The sequence below is a fragment of the Elgaria multicarinata genome, chromosome 6, assembly GCF_023053635.1.
Source record: "Elgaria multicarinata webbii isolate HBS135686 ecotype San Diego chromosome 6, rElgMul1.1.pri, whole genome shotgun sequence".
Taxonomy (NCBI): Eukaryota; Metazoa; Chordata; class Lepidosauria; order Squamata; family Anguidae; genus Elgaria; species Elgaria multicarinata.
Window position 1 is genome coordinate 89,586,302 of NC_086176.1, and position 18,792 is coordinate 89,605,093.

Sequence of the window (18,792 nt, forward strand, 5' to 3'; positions counted from 1 at the left end):
CAAGCATGCCTAAATAGCTTGATGTAAGAACACTAAAGATCATTAGCAATTTCAAGGGAACAAAAGATATCCAACTTGATTACATCAATTTGTGCATTAATTAATATTAGCTATTGTTAATTGTATGAAATGTCTGAAAGAAATGTCTGAATCAGCAGCAACCTACACAAAGTCCAATGTTTCAAGGCACACACAAACAAAAGGTACTTTGTATGTTCAGTCAAATACATTCACGTGTCCTATTTCTGTGAGGGAAAAGTCCCTCTAGCCATAAAAATGAATATTGAAGTTTCGTTCATAAAAAGTGACCTATCTTAAACGAAGTGTTCCAATATGATATTTTCTTTAATTTTTGACTTACAAGGAAGCAACCAAAGTTTAACTTCAAATGATGTGTACGTACTCAGTTTTGTGACTGTATAACTGAAAAATAAAATGGCTACTTCTATCCTATATTTGCAAGTGAAAGACATATGAATATTGCTGGAAAGAAATATCTGAGGATATAGTTCTTGAGGCTGACTTTGCTCCACTTGACTCAGACTTTAAATTGTTACAAGCCTCTGGGGTTTTTGTTCTTGGTTTTGTTTTAAAGTTTATCTTAAACAATGTCACTCTTCCAATGCATGTACTCATAACCCTTTTAAACATTTTATATAGCATGCCAAAACTCACTAGGGAAACATACAGAAGGCTGCAATCCTATACACATTTATCTGGGAATGCATTCCACTGGACTTAATGGGGCTTATTTCTGAATCAGCATGTATAGGATTACAATGTAAATTGGTTTTATTTAACTAATATCTGTTATAGAAGCAGGATTGGCTGCAACTTTAATTTAAAATTACAATAAGTTCAATTAATTATTATAAGTATTGTATTGACAATACCTTGAAAATCTAAGTATCCTAAAACAATTCTCATTGTGCCACTCAACATTTTAGAATAAACTTAGAATTTCAGATCCTACAAATGTGGAGTAAATATTTTTAAGGTGAGAGAATGAAAGACTTGTAGACACAGTGTATCATACTTTGCCCAATAGATTAAGAAGAATCACATATGAATTCTGAAAAGGTTGATGAAATAAAGCTTCACCATGGCATTAAATGCAATCTATATATTGCCTTGAAATAGTTGTTCCAATAATCAAATGTGGAGGCACTGGGAAAGCAAAATCCTCTCTGAGGACCAACTGGAAATACAAAAACCCAGACTTGAGAAATGGTAAACCAGGATAATGTCATCACTGTTGACAATATAGCTGCTGTTCAATTAAAATGATGCTTCTTTCAACTAGCTTTGGAGAACTACTGTTTATATAATCTCCCTTGCAGAAATGGAAATAATTGAATCGGTAGAAAAGCTGAATGTACAGAATTAGCTTTTGAGAAACAGTTTTAAGGTTGTACTGCTATTTCTTACCCTTTTTATTTTGAGGCCATATACATTGTTTAAATTCAAAACAAAGGTAATGAAAACTCCTGGCACACGAATACATTTTAGCAAGCCAAAGAATTGTGCATGATATCTGACAACCACTCACCTACAGTTTTTTAACTGCCCTGCTTGCCTAATATTGTATTTGAAATTGGCATCCATTCATTGTTACTAATGAATTTATGAAATGGAAACGTTTTCCACAGAAAAATAAATCACTGAAAAAAAATCCACCACACATCACTGCATATAGATATAAAAACACCATACACGTCTGATAAACGTTACATTAAAACCTATCGACTGAGAGATAGTGGATGAGGGATAAAGGGGAAAAAGGCAGAGAAGCAACCTGAGCAGGAGGGGAAACCGCCAAGGAAGGAGCAAAGAAGACTCCCCCTCACCCCGCCAACCACTCTGACAGCACTAGTAGCACTTTGTCACTTCTACGTGGCTTTTTCCAAGGTGAGAGCTGACAGAAATTAATTAGCTCAACTCTGCTATACAAAAATGCATGTAAGACGTGAGTTGTGTGCCATCTCCAGTATTCAAGGCAGTAAGCCTCCTGTGTGCACCAGTTGCTGGGGAACATGGGTTTGAGAGGGTGCTGTTGCACCATGTCCTGCTTGTTCATCCCTGGCCGATGGCTGGTTGGCCACTGAGTGAACAGAGTGCTGGACTAGATGGACCCTGGGTCTGATCCAGCATGGCTCTTCTTATGTTCTTATACAATATTGCATCACTATTATTACTACTGTTCATTTTTCATCCCACTTTTCTGATAAAAAACACTCAAAATGGCTTATAAAAGTAACAAATAATCATAATCAAAATAATGAATGTTATAAAAACACAAATAAATTTTTAAAAGTTAAAGCAGACTAATATAGGAAGGAAAGTTACAGATTGTATGAATTAGTAACTTTCTTATAAATACATCAAAAACAAGGATTTTGCATAGTTGTTGCATGTACAGAGCATATATACTAATTTTTAAAATGAGCATCTAAGCAAAACATTCCAAGAGGAAGGCCAAATATGTCTCAAAGTTAAGTTATAGTTAAATTCACCCTACAGAGCTAGCTGTTAGTGTCATAATACTTCACACATCACTGCTCTTCACAAGGCACTCAAATGGGACATTATGTAACCATTCCATTACATAATTCCCAAGTAATCCCCTCCTTTCCAAAAATTCCATTACAACTTCAACATTTGTCTCTGATATACTAATACCTCATTTAGCCAAATAGCATGAATAATCAGATGTTTGTTCAATGAGAAGTGTTATTTATATAGTACTAGACATTTTGGTTTAAATAAACAGAATTTGACTGATGTTAAAAGTGTTACAACGTTTAAAGCACAGTCCTAAGGGATTGATGTTTAATAGACAGAAGGCTCTGATCTCGGGGAGCCCAGTCTATCTAAAGTCCTGCTGGCAAGAGACAGGCATTGCTGGAGGGGAACAGAGGCTTTTACAACCTTCTATTCCTCTGTTTTTAAAAAATATCCAGCTAGATGGACCGCTCAGCTTACCAGACAGTTGGCAGTGATGGTGACAGAGAGGCTCTTGGATAGAGGGATCCAGGCCTCCCTTTCTCCCTGTCCTCCAGAAAGCTTCCTTTCACCTTCTGTGACCTATTGCATCCTCAGAAGAGAATCTGCCATGGTGCGGGGCATGCGTGGAAAAATCCATTCAGATTCCCACCCTCCAGGAAGATTCCCATCTACGGCCTCCAGGGAGGATCCACACCATCCTATGGCTCCTCAGATGCTATCTGAAAAGCTATCGGATTGCTCTGTTAAGATATTTTGGAACAAAAGTTAAACTTAGAAAACTCAAATCTTCTGGGATTACTTCTACAATGTCATTTCAGAGAGAATGTAAAACTCATATATTCTCAAAGTCTTCTGACCATCAAGGTCTGCTTTTCTCCTGAGTTTTTGTTTTGTTTTTCCAAATAAATGGTTGCATTCTGATTTTTAATCATTTGTGTGTGTATGTTTTAAAATATATAATTTGCTTTGAGCTTTGAAAAGGGAGGTTGAAGTGTTTTAAAGATATAAAGACATAACCTATTTTACAAATTTAGTGATGTTCATATGTCCAGAATAATTGTAAGAGGAGACAACGTTTCTAAATATGCCCAATTAAGAAGGTACCTAGGTCTAATCCAGCAGCCCATAAAAGCACAGCTAGAAAAACAAGGACTGTAGTGTACACACCAGGATTCTGCAAGGTAATCTATTATCTTCAATGAGCTCCAAAAGCTCATTTAAATGTCATTTGGGTGTTTCATCTAGGTTGGTGGCTGCTTTTGAAAAACATTAACTTCTACCAGTTAACAAAGCACTTTTCTTGCAAGGCTATGGGAAAGGTTATTACCCCTCCCTTATTCAAGTTTCTCCTCATCTTTCCAGGGCATCTGTTGCCTTATCCCACAGCTGAAACAAAAATGACAAGAAAATAACAGCTTCATTTTCTAGTGCAATAATTTTGTGCTCTTCTACTCTAGAGATTGGGGGCTTGAGGTATCACATGTCTTGCCTCTGAGCTGATATAAGATATGTCCTCCCTCATTTTAGTAGGGTGAGAGAGTTAGGAGAGTGCTCAGATTTCAACAATGTCCTTTCATCAACTTGGAGAGAAAAAACTAACAACAGTCAAGTGAATTTCTGCAGATCTAGTCATATCATCACATATTCTACAGTTTCAGAATACACACAAACAATGGATTAACAATAACTGTTATGATGGATGTCCAGAAGTAGCATCATTTTTGATTTTGTGATATTTTGAACATTACCTCATCCCCAAACTTCACCACTTTTGACTATTTATATTGTAAACTGATAGGGCTGATATATAGCTACAGAACACTTACCTACACTGAAAGAACATTCAACTGTGCATGTGGCCTAAAGACTTTCACAAATATAAAATAATGCTATTACCCACTTTCCAGACAATGCAGATAAAAGTCAATAGAGTAAAAAAGAGTCATACCTTTTTTATTGAGTGGCCGTTTTCGAACACATACACATATCCTGTGCTCATCAATCTTAGGGGGAAAAAGGAAGATGCACCATCAAAATCACTAACTCTAAACCATAAGTGTAATTTAAACCTAACTGGCAGAGTATTTCAGCAATTATACTGCTGTATATTAAAAAAATCCAAACCTCACATGTGATCTTGAGTTCACTACCACAGACACTTGTAGCCCTACATAGAGTAAATGGCTTCAAGTGTGTACACATTCCATACAGCTTTCACAGTCACTGGGGACTACACTAATTATTTTGGCCATTTTGAATATCCCATCCAACAAGTTCACACATATTTATATTGCTTGATCAGCTGCAGCTACAAAGCTAGCAACATTAAGGTTGGATCAGGCTTTGGATCATTTTTATCACCAACGGAAGTAAATTTGATAGAGCTAGGATCTTATAATCTCTAGACACAGCTATTCTAATCTCAAAAGCACATTTAGGAGCTTCTGAGATCACAAGTTGTCCTGACTGAGATCCGCCAATTTCCAGCTCAGAAATTATACCCATGAGAGACAAGAGCAGCCCAAATAACTTCTCAACTGACTCATAGGCTGCAATCCTATGCACACTTTCTAGAGGAAAAGCTCCACTGAACATGATTGGACTTACTTCTGAGTAAACATGCATAGGATTGCACTGCTATTTAAAATGCGATGACTAGAATAAACTCCCCGAAGTAAAATAATTAATATATATTTATCAGAATACAACATTGTCAAGTTAGTATCAAGATTACAGGCAAATAGTGAATTCTGATTATGTTTTCCTCAGACAAGGTAGACTGCCAGATAGAAAAACCACATGGGTGGAGTGTGGGTGGGTGTTATGTTCCTCACTTAGGATTCAGTTCTCAGACAGCTTTGTCAGCAGAGAGCTCACTAAAATTGGTAGGCTTGTGCAAGTGCAGCTGGTTCAAGATATTTCATAAACCTCACCACATATTTACTATTGGGCCACACCATTGTTACCCACAATTTATTTTAAACTTCCTCAAATTCTTACATTGTGATAATATTACAACAAAGCTTACAGGATCTGCTGTTGTCAGTGGTCTATAATCCAGACTTCCCCTGAAATCTCTGATCATACACATAATTTCATAATTTGGATTTGTAGCATCAACTTCCTAAAAGAAAAAAAAACCCGCTAATATTACAACATATAGTTGCCCTGAACATTCAAACATTATTGTCAGACACCATGAAAGAAGCCTGAATTAAGGATATTAATTTATATTTGCAAAGTGTCCAATTTTAGCGAGCACATTTATGACAAACTATAGAAAGATCACTTCAAATGAGTCATTTACACCCACGTAAGGGAAACCTACCTCTAGCCAGTGCTTTGTTACTTGTTGCATTTAGATTCCATTCACATTTTATATCCCAGGCTTCCTTCAACAAGCATATTTTAGGCTCACAACATCTTTGTTGAAGCATCTGTTCCTGTGAAGCACACCGCCTCTACCCAACCTATAAGGATGCTCACTTTGCATCCACTTTGTTTACAGACGCCAGGTTAAAACTTCTTGTTTTTTTAATTTTCCAGGCTTTTCAATGTACTATAATATTGTTTCATTGCTCCTGTTTTAATTCTTTTTTTAATGTGTTTGCCACTTTGTTCAGCCTTTGTTTATTAATTATAATGCTATAGTTGTATTGTTATTTTAACATTATTGTAAGTCCCCTTGTTTTTTTTATTTCAAGACAATAAATAAATGTCTAAAATAAAATAAAAAACACACACTGAGAGTCTCCTTACAATAATTAAAACCACCAATACAAGTTAGAATTTGATAGTTTACCCAATGCAAGGAATTATTTTTACATCAAATTGAAAAAGATTGTATCCTGAAACAAGCTTTTATCAATGTTTTGTGGTTGATAGTATCAATTCTTTGTGGTTGACAGTATCCATTGTAAAAACTGTAATTTAAGAATTGTATGTGTCTAGACAGTCACATGTTTATGACTGCATACCGTAGTATAATACAGGTACTATTTATATTTTATAGGGTCTTTGTAGTTGTGATGCTGATTAAAATTATTATTATTTATTGCATTTTTATACCGCCCAATAGCCAAAGTTCACAAATAAAACACACGTATTGTGAACACACCACACAGATGCAAGGTTCTTCCCCTTCACAAAATGTGTGTGTGTAGGTGTGTGTGTGGGGGGGTGTAAAATCATAATTCAGCTCTCTGGACACGTACAAGCATCAGGTGGTGGGATGGGATGGCAGCATGACTGCCCTCCATCACACAGCTGGGACTTCAGATAAGCATCTGAAATGTGCCAGTAACTTGCCTAAATCTACCCAGTGAACAAGATTTGAACAAAGGCTTCCCACAATTCCTGCATTTCAACAATATATAAGCAATCCTACATACATTTACACATATACTGAACTCAGAGGGACTAACGTCTGAGTAGACATGCACAGGACTGCACTGAGAAATTTGTAAAGGTTGACATTTAACACACACATACCCCAAAAAACGTGCTAATATTGACATGCATAATTCATTTCCTATCCTCTTTTGCAGACCTTCCTAGACAAAATAATTTTCATCCTGTTTACTTTCTGCATCACCTGGACATACAAACTGAAAACCTCTCCTGAGTAATATGGATTGTGGACTGGTTAGTTAATTTAATATCCAAAATGTCCTCTGCTGTATATCAAATCTAAAATATGGTTTCATTAGAAGATCTTTCATACACATATTTGATTATTTATTTTATTTATTGCATTTATACCCTGCCTTTTTTCCTCCAAAGAACCCAAGGCGGCGTACATAATCCTCTTCCTCTCCACTTTATCCTCACAACAACAACCCTGTGAGGTAGGCTGGGCTGAGTCTGTGACTGGCCCAAAGTCACCCAGTGGGTTTCCATGGCTGAGTGGGAACTAGAACCCGGATCTCCTGACTCACAGTCCAACACTTTAGCCACTACACCACACTGGCTCAGACACATTACATCCAATTGTTATGGGCAATACCCATCAAAATTAGCACCAAGGTAAATTACACTGCACTAGCATAAGCAGCCTCTAGTGCAACACCAATAATATTGTCGGGTGTAACACATTTTCCATACATTTAGCTGCCTCTGACACCACAACTCATGGGAAAGCCCACTATGCATCAGAGCACACACAGCCTTTTGACGTACAGCCTATGTATTAAGCTCTTTACAAGAAAAAAATAACATTTGTCCCTTGCTAATTCCTGACAAGTACGGAAATAAAAATCTTCGCAGACTTTAACAGCTTAGGATCATCAGCACAACATCAAGTTGCTCGAGTACCAATATTGCTTCTTACATCAGTAAAAGACTAAAAGTCTCACAGCAATATTTGAGAATATAACATGCAAGTATGCCAACAGGATTATATTACTGGTTTTTCTAAGGCTTCTGCTTTGCGACAAGATTCATTAATATTAATGGATTTACTTAAAAGATTAGCAACTTATTCCCCCCCCCCAATAAAGACTAGCAACATGATCACTTCTCCCAACTTCACCAAGATGCTTGCAAAGTTATTTAAATAGGACTTCTTAAGACTACAATTCTAAATTGACTTCCCTGGGAGTGAGTCCCATTGAGCTCCATGATATTTACTTCCAAGTAGATATGTATAGGATTGCACTGTAAAACCCACATTCTCAAACATGACATCCTTATTACATAAATAAGGTGGTGTTTTTATCTCTGCCATCCTAAGAACCAATCAGTTTCTCCAAGTTGGGACATTCAACATTCATTGAAGTAAACTACCAGGAAAGAAAATATATATATAAATAAAAATACAAATGTCAATTAAAAACAAACAAACCTGAGCTCGCTTTTCTCTCAGTTCCTGCTGTTGTAATCTTCGTTTCTCACGTTTTTCTTGCAATTTTTCAACTTCTTTTACACAATTTGATTTTCTACGTGCTAAGAAAAGAAGTAATATGCATATTTCAAATTTTAAAACATTTTATCAGTAAAACTGATAGTTATCTACATTAACTCCCCAAGTAGTTGAACATAAACAGGACTTAAATTGCTACAATTGGACTGTAAACTCACAGCGTGACCTAGTTTGCGTGATCACCACAGCCACCAGGTTGCTACTTCAAGTCATTGTCGTGGCTTCTCACATCAATGGAACATGGCGAGGGTGACTTGTTGGGTTAGTTAACAAACCATCCTACAACCTTACAACAGGCCATGGATTCCGGTTAGTTTGTTAGTCATCCCAACAAGCCACTCTAGCAAAGTTTGGACAATATGAGAAGCTATGCCCAGTGAGGGTAATCATGCAAATCAGCCAGCACATGACTGACAGACATAGGGTAGTTAACAAGCCACTGTAGCTTATTAATCACCTGTGATTGTACAAACCAGCCAGAGCCTGGGTCCCCAGTTACTGGGGGGCTCATTTTGTGCTACTGGAGAGCTTAGTGATGTGTTGCTGGCATGGCCAGGCGGAATGCAATCTGGCTGCTGTTCAGCCGCATCATGGTCCATGATCTACCTGGTGACCAATTAGCTATGCTCGACTGTCTCCCAGCAGGACTTTGGCCCAGGCAGGAGGGAGAATCTCTTCCTTCTTGTCAGATCTTAGGCTATAAGTCAAGAGATCAAATCGGACCCTATCTAGTGGCTTCTTTGCCCTCCTTCCTCTTACAGTGCTCATCAGTTACCTTACCATGGACACATTAGCTGTGAGACAACAGAACTGGGAAGGATTGTTAAATGCAATCACAACTGGCTTAGGAAAGCAGAGGTTTTGCCTGCCCATAGCAATATTTTTAGTTGCTTAACTATGGTGATGTTCTCAGTTTTCATCACAACTGCTCTGGCTAACTTTGGCAGAGGACTCCCCACCTCCCACTGCAGGACCCCCTAAAAGTGTTTTGGGGCAGCACTTCCAAGGTCCAGTTCAGGGCAGGCAAGTTAGCAGGAATAGCCATGGTATCAGTCCATATCACAGCTGGCATGAGCGTGCCTCCAACCCCTTAATATTTTCCAGGGCTGGATATTGGGTCTGACAGCAGCTGGGCTCTGAAAAGCTGGATCCTTGTTGTATGCCATTCTGAACTTTTTGTAAGCTGCAGCCAAAACGGTAGTAGCTAGCTTTAACCCAGCTAGTGTCTCAGTGTGACTCTTGCTCTCCTAAGCCATACTGCTTCATACTGCAGGCACAACTTCAAGGATATGGACAATGAAAAGTGACAACGTAGAACAGGCACTGACTTCTACATGTTATTCTCTTGGTTTGACCTAATAAAAGTTCTGGCCAATTTTCAATCTAGGTCTATTAATTTAGAAGAACTAAATTGTTAATATTCTCTTACCAACAAGACTATGGAAGAACAATCACACTGTGATTTCTTGAAGGAGACATAACATTGGTACAGACAAAGCACTACTTATGAATTATATAATTGTCCAAGAGAGTGTACATGTAATGCCTAAAATGAATGAATCCTTGATACATGATTTACATACAAGGGGGTCCAAATTCCTTTTTTGCAGCTTGAACTGGAGATATATCTGAAACACTACCATTCTGTTGTGTAGAGGAAGACTGTTCAGGAAGCTGAGTAGGCCGTGCACGCGCAGAACCAACCACTGCAAAAAACAAAACAAAAAATTACTAAGAAACCTTGCTTAAACAGAAAAGAAGGAACTATTATTGTTTCTCAACATAATGCTTTGTTAATTTCCACAATATTGTCTGAAATGGAGACAATTCACAGTTAAGAAAAACTAGAAAAGCAATTTTTGGAGACAAATATACGCTATGAGTCAAACTGGTATGAGAATTGCAGCTAGATAAAGTGTTATTAGAATTCTTGCCTCAATATGGCTGGCAAAACAATACAAATAAACTTAGTTTCAAGAGCAGCTGAACTATTCAAATGAGTCTTCCTTTGTGAAAGTCCAAACCACCAAAACAGGTTGCACCAGAGAACAATGGCTGATTGTCACTGGGAAGGGTTGGTGGGAGGTTACTCACATATTCCATTAGCTTCTCTGATAAACTAGTTGAGCCCCATTACCTGCACATCAGCACAGGTATTACACATTCATGTAGATTACAGAAGGAGTTCCACACCCTATTCCAATATAAATATTTATACTGATACAGGGGCTGATCAAGCCAAAGAAGTGGAGAAAAGGAACATTTTACCAAATCCTCTGATTGGTGTGAGAAAGCAGTGAAGGAGTCAGGAGCAAAGATGCACTGCATAGAAATTTCTGTCCAAAGTCTATAGCAGATCTCTCCCTCAAAGCCCCTTGTGCTGCTCAAACTGATCAAAGATGATAACATGTTTAGCTGTCTTGGGCCATTCCCTGTGACAGCCAGTCCAAACAACTGGACTGCACGTCTGCAAATGAGAAGCAAAACTAATTCAGAAGAGATGAAATCAGAGGATGCTTATCTGTAACTGTTGTTCTTCGAATGGTCTTCTGTGCAGTCACACAATGAGGTTCTGCACCTCAACAGAGCATCCTCTGAACCTTTTAGAGAGCTCAGTTAGAAAGGGACATTTTCATCCCTCTCATTAAGCAGGAAAACAGCCTCTCAGCACCTGCTCCTCTGGGTAGGATGAACACATTCCTGCTCAGTTCCATCTGCCCAACTGCAAAGGTTAAAGATTAAAATACTAAGTAGAGAATTGAACTTGGCACTGGGGAAAGAGGACAATATGTTTGACTGTACAGATGATCATTCCAGTGTTCACACTTTGTCAAAACTCTTAGTGACACAAAATACATAGTGGAGAACTTGGTATTGAGGACAGTGATCCCTGAAAGCAAAACAGAGGAAGCTAGGACACAATGGACAAACTTTATATGAAAATTGGCCTCTTTATTGATCCACTGAACCAAAAGCTGAAGCAAGTAATGGGAAGTCATCGAAGAGCAGGAAAATGTCAATAAGAAACATCTTCCCAAAGGGGGTGAGTGAAGGTATTGACATTGCATAGATACAAAATAGGACTTGTACTCAAATAGTGAATCTTCTCCCATAGGAAATACTAGTATATCACTATTCAAATTTGGTAGCTTGAAGTGTGCAAGGCAAGGGCAGCTGAACAATAGAATTTCCCAGACATTACATCAAGCTACCTACTTCTTTATCAGTAAACAGTAAATGGGGATGTTTCTTGACCTGCAAGTGTCCACCGCCAAGAAAAATGGATTGGGGTGCTTCCAGAAAAATGAGAAGTTCTCCCTCACGTACATGTTATCCAGTCTACAGGCTGGGGAAGGGACAGTCAAGGGTTTGTACTAGGAATCCTTGACCACATGTATCAATGTTGGGAACATCAGGAAGGCAAAAGGAACACTGATACTAAAAGAAAAATGTTGGGATGCTTGCAGAGGGTCTTAATTGGAAGTGTTGATTGTTGAGTTTCTTGCCTAAGTGATTATGTTTTATATAACATTTGCTTTCACTATGCATCTCCAACACCTACAGCATAATGTGGTAAAGACTCTAAAACTCTATCATTGCCTGTTAAGGAAAGTCATCCTCTGAAGTCTGCAGAAGAGCAGGTATCAAATGGAGATGCATCTGATACTAAATGCACTAATAATAGGTTGTGTTGTAACAATAATAGCAAATGAAGCATCGGAGGAGCGGGGGAGAGAGTTGCAGTAAACTCTACCAGGTGGGGGCTGACTTATAAGTTGGTAGAACTTGTTCCTACTTCTATCACCAAAACTACTATCTGGGGAAGCTGAGAAAGGCAACATCAGAGTTGAAATGAGTATCAAAGTTGGTTTTGAGGATAGCCAAGCCGGAAGTACAGAAGAAACACAAGGAATCACTTGCACAAGTATCCAAAACTGCATTACAATTGGAATACAGTGAGATGTATACTAAGTTACTACATAGGATGGGGCAGAGGAGGCTTAGAGATTGTTTATTGACCCTGCAAGGAAATCTAAAGGCAATTGTTGCCCAAAAATTGTCCCATTCTCTATCATAAGATGTGTTTGCCCCCACCAAATCCCTCTGTCATAGTAGCATGGTCTTGGTGGAATAAGCGATTAGCTATCTTTCCATAAACACAGAAATATCCAGTTTGTAGTACCTGCCCAAGCCATGTGAGAAAAATAGTCTCTGTGTTGCAAGTGCAGATTGTATGGCGGAGGAATATCAGGATACCAATGTGGGTAGAATGAGAATACCCTTTGACAGCATCTCCCCTTCCAAGATAAATCTAAGAACTTGTATACCCTAAGCAAAGCTGAAGGCTGGTGACACAATACAGGGTCAGTGTAAAATGCTGTGTAACCACTTAAGTATGGTTTAGGTGTGGAGCACCACTTTTTCACTTGACATTTGGGCAACTGCTGTGGTGGCCAGCAGGATACACCTCCATATAATCCAACACCATTGCCCACGTTAGAGTAACAAATAACGCAGCCATGATCACCCTTCAACATGCTTTTTCTTTTCTTCTTTCCAACTCATCTGAAAGCAGGGGGTGAAGAAAAGTGGTCCAATCCTTGAGCTTGTTTTTGAGGCCACTTCGGACTCAACTTGATGACATGGTTGGCTTTCACAGGCAGGGTAAAAGCATCAAAAGTCATGGCACCAATGCTGGGAGAAGCGTTGGAAAACTTCCAAAAGAGAAGGGGGAAAACTTCCTTTGCAAATTAGTTTGATTTGCATAGGATCATTTGAATTGGAAAATTTTCAGATGCAACATTTTGGGAGAGTGATTAAATTTAGCATGCTTATTTTACTTGTATTTAGTAAACAAAGTTACATAAATGTACCCCACGTTAATTTTTAGTCCCAATACGCCACAAGTATTTGATCTCAAATACTTAAGGGGGAAATTAAACTGCACTTAATGTAATTTAAATGTTATATTCTGTAGAAAAGTTTATTACAATACTTGTCAAAATATAAAGAAACTAGCATGTGTATCCATGACATTGTTTAAATTTAAGGGGGGAAAACAAAAGTACTGAAAACAATTTATTAATTTTGTCAACCCAAAGAACTGTACATGGTATGCTGATAACCACTCATCAGTTTCAACAGAGTTCATCTCTGTCCCATTAGGTTATTGGAGAACCCTGAATTTCACTGTCACTATTTACTAGTACCATTTCACATTGAGACATATATGTATTTCACTGACATATATGCATTTTTTCAGAATATCACCTGAAAAACATTAATTACAACTTCGAAACTGCCAAGCTTACCCAATACTATATTTGCAATTGGCATCCATTAATTGTAACTAATGAAAACTTCTTCTGTGTAAAAATTGAGAACTGGAAAAATTTCCACCCCCACTTCTCTGGTTCGGAGCAGATAAAGTAGATAATGGAACCAAACTTGGCTTATTAAGCATGAAGAAGCCTCCCGTTATTTAATTGAGGGGAAAGGTGCTTGTAAGGCCTTCTCTGAGAGCAAAGCAGTCAACCTAGACAGATGATTCCTATGCACTAGGTGTGGTAAATGTATGGCATGAGCAATTATCTACATTATGCTCCTCTCCATGATGAAATAAATAACAGCCATGTCTACCATAAGTAAGGACCTTTCCGTCACAGGTGCAACACTTCACTGCAGACATGTCAACAATCAGTGAAAAACTATCTCGACATGAAGATAAGACAGAGTAACATAAGATTCTTAGGCTATAAGAAAAAAAGTCACTCAAAAGAAGATCTCAAGACTTCTCAACAATGCTGTTATTGTAGTAGTCAGAAGATAACTGAGAAAGAAAACGTTTGCTCCGCTCACAGAAACAGTATAGATAGGTTGCTCCTCTGGTTGTTGGAAGGGGTAGACGTGCTTCCATCTCTAGTCAAGAACTCTAATGTTTGAAGGGCTCACTACACAAGCACAGCATCCAATTGTGAGATTGCACAGGAGACAAAGAATGGTCCTTCTTCCGATAACACTCTAGCATGAAGTCAAGAACATCTTACTTTTGCACTTCCAAATGGAAAGTTAACTGACTAACTTACCTCTGTTGTCTCTAGCAGGAGCTTCGACTTTAGAAGGAGCCACAGTCCTCCGATTCTAGAGAAAGAGAGACATACTATAATTTGTTATCCCCTCTGCTGTCCTTTTTCAGAAAGACAAACTAGTCTGGAGATCAGTGGCCCTTCAACAGTTAAGGAGGAACAGGAAGTAAGCAAAATTCAACATTTTAGAAGGCCTCTATACCCTTCCCCATGAAAAACAGCAAGTCTATATTATATTTTCTAAATATATATAGCTTGCCTGCAAGAGAATCCCTTCAAACTGAACAAATGGGTAACAAAATGACAAATGAAGTTCAATGTAAGTAAATGTAAAATTGAAACACAATGGCACAAAAAATCGTAACCCCATCAGTTTATGAGAATCAAGTTGTCAATCTAACAGCAATATGGTGTGCAGCAGAAGAGAAAAGGGCAAATTCCATGCCAAGGGTTATTAGAAGAGAGACTGAAGCTAAAACAGCCAGTATAATATCACAGCCTTACGAATCTATGGTGCGGCTGCATTTGGAATACTGACAGATGCAAAACAGAAGTTATGCTAGATTTAATGAAGAAGTTAACTTTGGCCTGCATTAGGAGCAATAAAACCATCTTTTAAAGATGCGTGATTCTTTTTAGAAACGCAAATAGCAGTTGCAGGGGTTTAATCTGTTTTTAGCTGTGTATATTTACTGTTTTACATATGCTTTTATCTGTACGCTTCCCTGAGATCTTAATGATATAGGGCGGGATATAAATGTTTTAAATAAATCAGGTCAGGATTGTGGAATAGTTTAATCCTGCCCCCCTCTTGCAGTCCTGACAACCAGCTTCATAAGGGAAGTGCCAGTCGTTGTGAGGACTACTAGGAGGAGGGCTGAACTCTCCCTCTCCTTGTTCCCGAGCTTGATCAGGCCCCAATGGCCATGGTTAGCATTTCTAAAAGTTTCAGGTAACATTAGGTGGCATTTAGTTTTACATATAGTTTAATCTTTACATTTACTACAAAACAACTGAATCTCCTGACATTGTAGCATTGGTTGCGTAGAGAGAAAAGTTTACTTGCTATTGTCCATCTTTGACACCAACAATATTGTCACTCTCTAAAAAATGAGGTTCCTACGGTCTCACTAAAGCAGTAATTCAGCAAGGGGAAGGAGAGACAACTTCGTCAGGTTACCCCCATCAAGAGTATCCCTTCTGATACTTAACCATTTGATGAAAGTTTAGCTGCTGTTTCTGACTTAGGATGCAATCATGTGCACTTTGGATGCAGCGTGCTGGGAGTTGTAGGCTTTTTCCTGTCTAAACATGCAAAAGATTGCACACTTATAGATTTATGATAAAAAATGAATGACTCTCCATAATTAAAATTTATCAAGGGTTGCAATTATCCCATTTCACTCTATCAAAGGCCTTGTCAGTAACAGTCAATAAAGAACTCATCCTCTGTGCATTGCCCATGATATTTACCACTTAAAAAAAAAGTCAGAAAAACGTTAAACCTGCTAAACCTACAATTATAAAATAAAGAAGATCTCATACCAACTGGCAAAATGAATGGCAACTTCAATCAAATGGCACTGTATATGTATCACCAACCTTCACAATTTTGTTTACTTTAGCAGAAGGTGTTGGAGGGGGTGGTGTCTCTGGACTGGGATCATCATCTTCAGGAGCAAGGTCTGGGTTAAGTGAAAATATACTCTCCAAGTCAATCTGCATACAAGAAAAACAGATTGTTCATAGCAAACAAGTAAATATTTCCTGCATTTTTATTTTAAACAAACAGCCCCACATGGTTTTGTTGCCAGAGAGCACGAACTCATCTCCATTTTGGGTCCCCACATTATGACCTTGGGTCAAAAGTCTCCATTTTGTCTGAAAAAATTAACTGGTAAGGTCTAACAACTTAGGACAACATGTATCTGCAATTCCCACAGACACCTTCTATTGAAATGGAAAATGGAGTGTTCCTCTGGCCTGGGATCCTTTGGACTCAGTAAAGCCTAATCTTTCTCCCTGGTAAAGCCTTGCCATGGCTGAAGAAAGCCTGCTCTTTCTGCTGCATTTTCAGGTTCACCCTGGCCCTAAGTATCCTCACTTCCCCTCCCTGTGTTTTTGGAAAGAACGTAAGGAAGGAAAGGTGTCATTTTCTTCCCGTTTCTCTTTTGCCAGCTTTCCAACTTCCACCTCTTAAAGCCCTCATTTTCCCCTAAACACCAATGCATCGCAACACACCTTTCCTCTGGCTTGCTGCAGTGTCACTTCTCATTTCTCTCTAACCCTTTGCTCTGGGACAGCCTTCAACTGTGTAAATTTTAGTAATAAGTTAATGTGGCTCTCATACTGAATTTTTTGTTTTGTTTGTTTTATTTTACTACAGTGGTTCCCACTTGAAAAATGGTGGAGATCACTGATTTTGACTTGATTTGAGGAAGTTCCTTCACATTATGTAATTTCTATGTACTAATTTGTAACATTTCTGTGAAGTACTGCTGTACCATTCCCTAAAGAGAATTCATGATTCTTAAAAGCTATGACTTGAAGAGATCGGAAACAAGTACACAGAACAATCTCTAGACTTGAAATGAGTATTTGAGATCCTGTCCCACATGGTGTGGTATCCCAATTTACTGGCCTTTGCTTCACCGTGGGTTTTCAAAATCTTCAGCCCCAGAGCTTCATATTACATTTTAAATGCCTATATTTTATTCATTTATTTATGACATTTATATGACTACCCAATAACAGTGTTATCTCAGTGGCATACAAGCATAAACCATAAAATACAATATAAAATATTAAAATATTAAGTATATTACCTATTAGAACTTAAAATTTTTTTTTAAAACATAACATTTTTTAGAAAATAAAAATGAAAAAGTTGTACCTCTTTTCCTTTAGTGTCACCATTTTCAATCCATTCAACAGTAACACTTTCATTATCCTCATTTAGAGATGTTACCATAGCTTCATGTATTCGGCCTAGAAAGGAAACATTTATTAAGATCAAATGATACTCAAGGAGACTTAGAAGAGACTTACTAATCCTTGCGCTACTGTAAGTGTGGAACAAGCCTCTGCATTCAACCTGGATACTATTGTTCCTCCTTCCATTACTACTACTACTCCCAGTGCTCCTGCTGCCAAGGCATCTGAAAACAGGAGAGATGGATCAACCCCATTCAATGAAAAAAACAGCATCCTTGGTTACACATTTAGCTGCTCCTGAATCATCATAAGTTCAGCTGATTGATGGACTTGGGCTTGTGTATTTATTTATTCAGTTATAGGATAATATTAAAAGCAAAAGCAAACTACCATTAATTTCATACTGCTATGATTGCTGTAAATATACTGAGGGTGACTTAAGGGTCTAGGATTTTTAAGACAGCCTTGGTATAGAGCAGTGGAATGGGAAAGAAGTGCTTATATTTAAAACAAACAAAAGAAAATATCAAGGTACAACATGCAGACTTCAACGACCAAAATTTGAGGGTGTTTTTTTATTAAAAAAAAAATCAAATCTGACTTCAGTAGGCCTCCTTGCTTACTTTTTCCCTCATGGTTTACTTATCTTAAAAATGAAGAAGCAGTTCATGCTTGTAGCATTTGAAACCGTTATTTCTTGTACTTCACAAGAATTAGAATTTTGGTGATACATTGAAAACATGTTTAGTTTTCTCCAAGTTGCACATTTTAACACTATAAAGGCTTTCAAACTAAAGCTGGTTTGGTTTTTGGTTGTTCTTTTTTAAAAAAGGAAACTTACACAAGATTTTACCACCACCATGACTGGGTTTGGACGACACAATAACCCACGATGGTTAAATAACCCATCATGCGTTATCATATTATCTGTCGGGAATTTTTTAACTCACAATAATATATTTTGCCCAAAATAACCCACTCTGATAACCCACGTTCTGCAGTAAGGGTTATTTAACCCATCGTGGGTTATCATGTTGTCTGTTAGGCAGTGTGGGTTAATTTGCTCACCTATAGAGTCATGAGGCAAGATAGGATCATATAGATGCTGCTGCTCTATAAATCCTTTACAGGATTGGGACCACAATTCATAGGCAGCCTGCCCTAGTCAGGATGCACCTGATCCATATTCAAAATCCTATGCAATTTCACCCATGGGAAGGAAAGTCCCAAGTGCACCGGGTGTGACATGAATAAACTTTTCGGAAAATAAGCAAAAATAAAGAAAACAGCCAAAAATGTGCATTTCACCATAGCCTAAAGTACACAATTGCACAGGTACAAATTTTC

The 18,792-nt window shown here is 38.0% G+C and overlaps 1 protein-coding gene across 4 annotated transcripts in view; it reads right to left on the reverse strand.

Moving 5' to 3' along the window:
- KIF2A (kinesin family member 2A) overlaps window positions 1-18,792 on the reverse strand; it is a 56,826-nt gene that overhangs the window by 23,448 nt on the left and 14,586 nt on the right. For 2 of the 4 annotated variants that reach the window (XM_063128028.1, XM_063128030.1), the window contains exons 2-8: window positions 17,405-17,499; window positions 16,114-16,230; window positions 14,512-14,566; window positions 10,066-10,131; window positions 8,348-8,448; window positions 5,534-5,629; window positions 4,454-4,508 (exon numbers count right to left, since the gene is read on the reverse strand). In XM_063128028.1, the coding sequence (XP_062984098.1) occupies window positions 4,454-4,508; window positions 5,534-5,629; window positions 8,348-8,448; window positions 10,066-10,131; window positions 14,512-14,566; window positions 16,114-16,230; window positions 17,405-17,499 (585 nt within the window). Of the gene's footprint in view, window positions 1-4,453; window positions 4,509-5,533; window positions 5,630-8,347; window positions 8,449-10,008; window positions 10,132-14,511; window positions 14,567-16,113; window positions 16,231-17,404; window positions 17,500-18,792 lie in introns of all 4 variants that reach the window. The other 2 variants (XM_063128027.1, XM_063128029.1) reach the window with 1 other exon arrangement.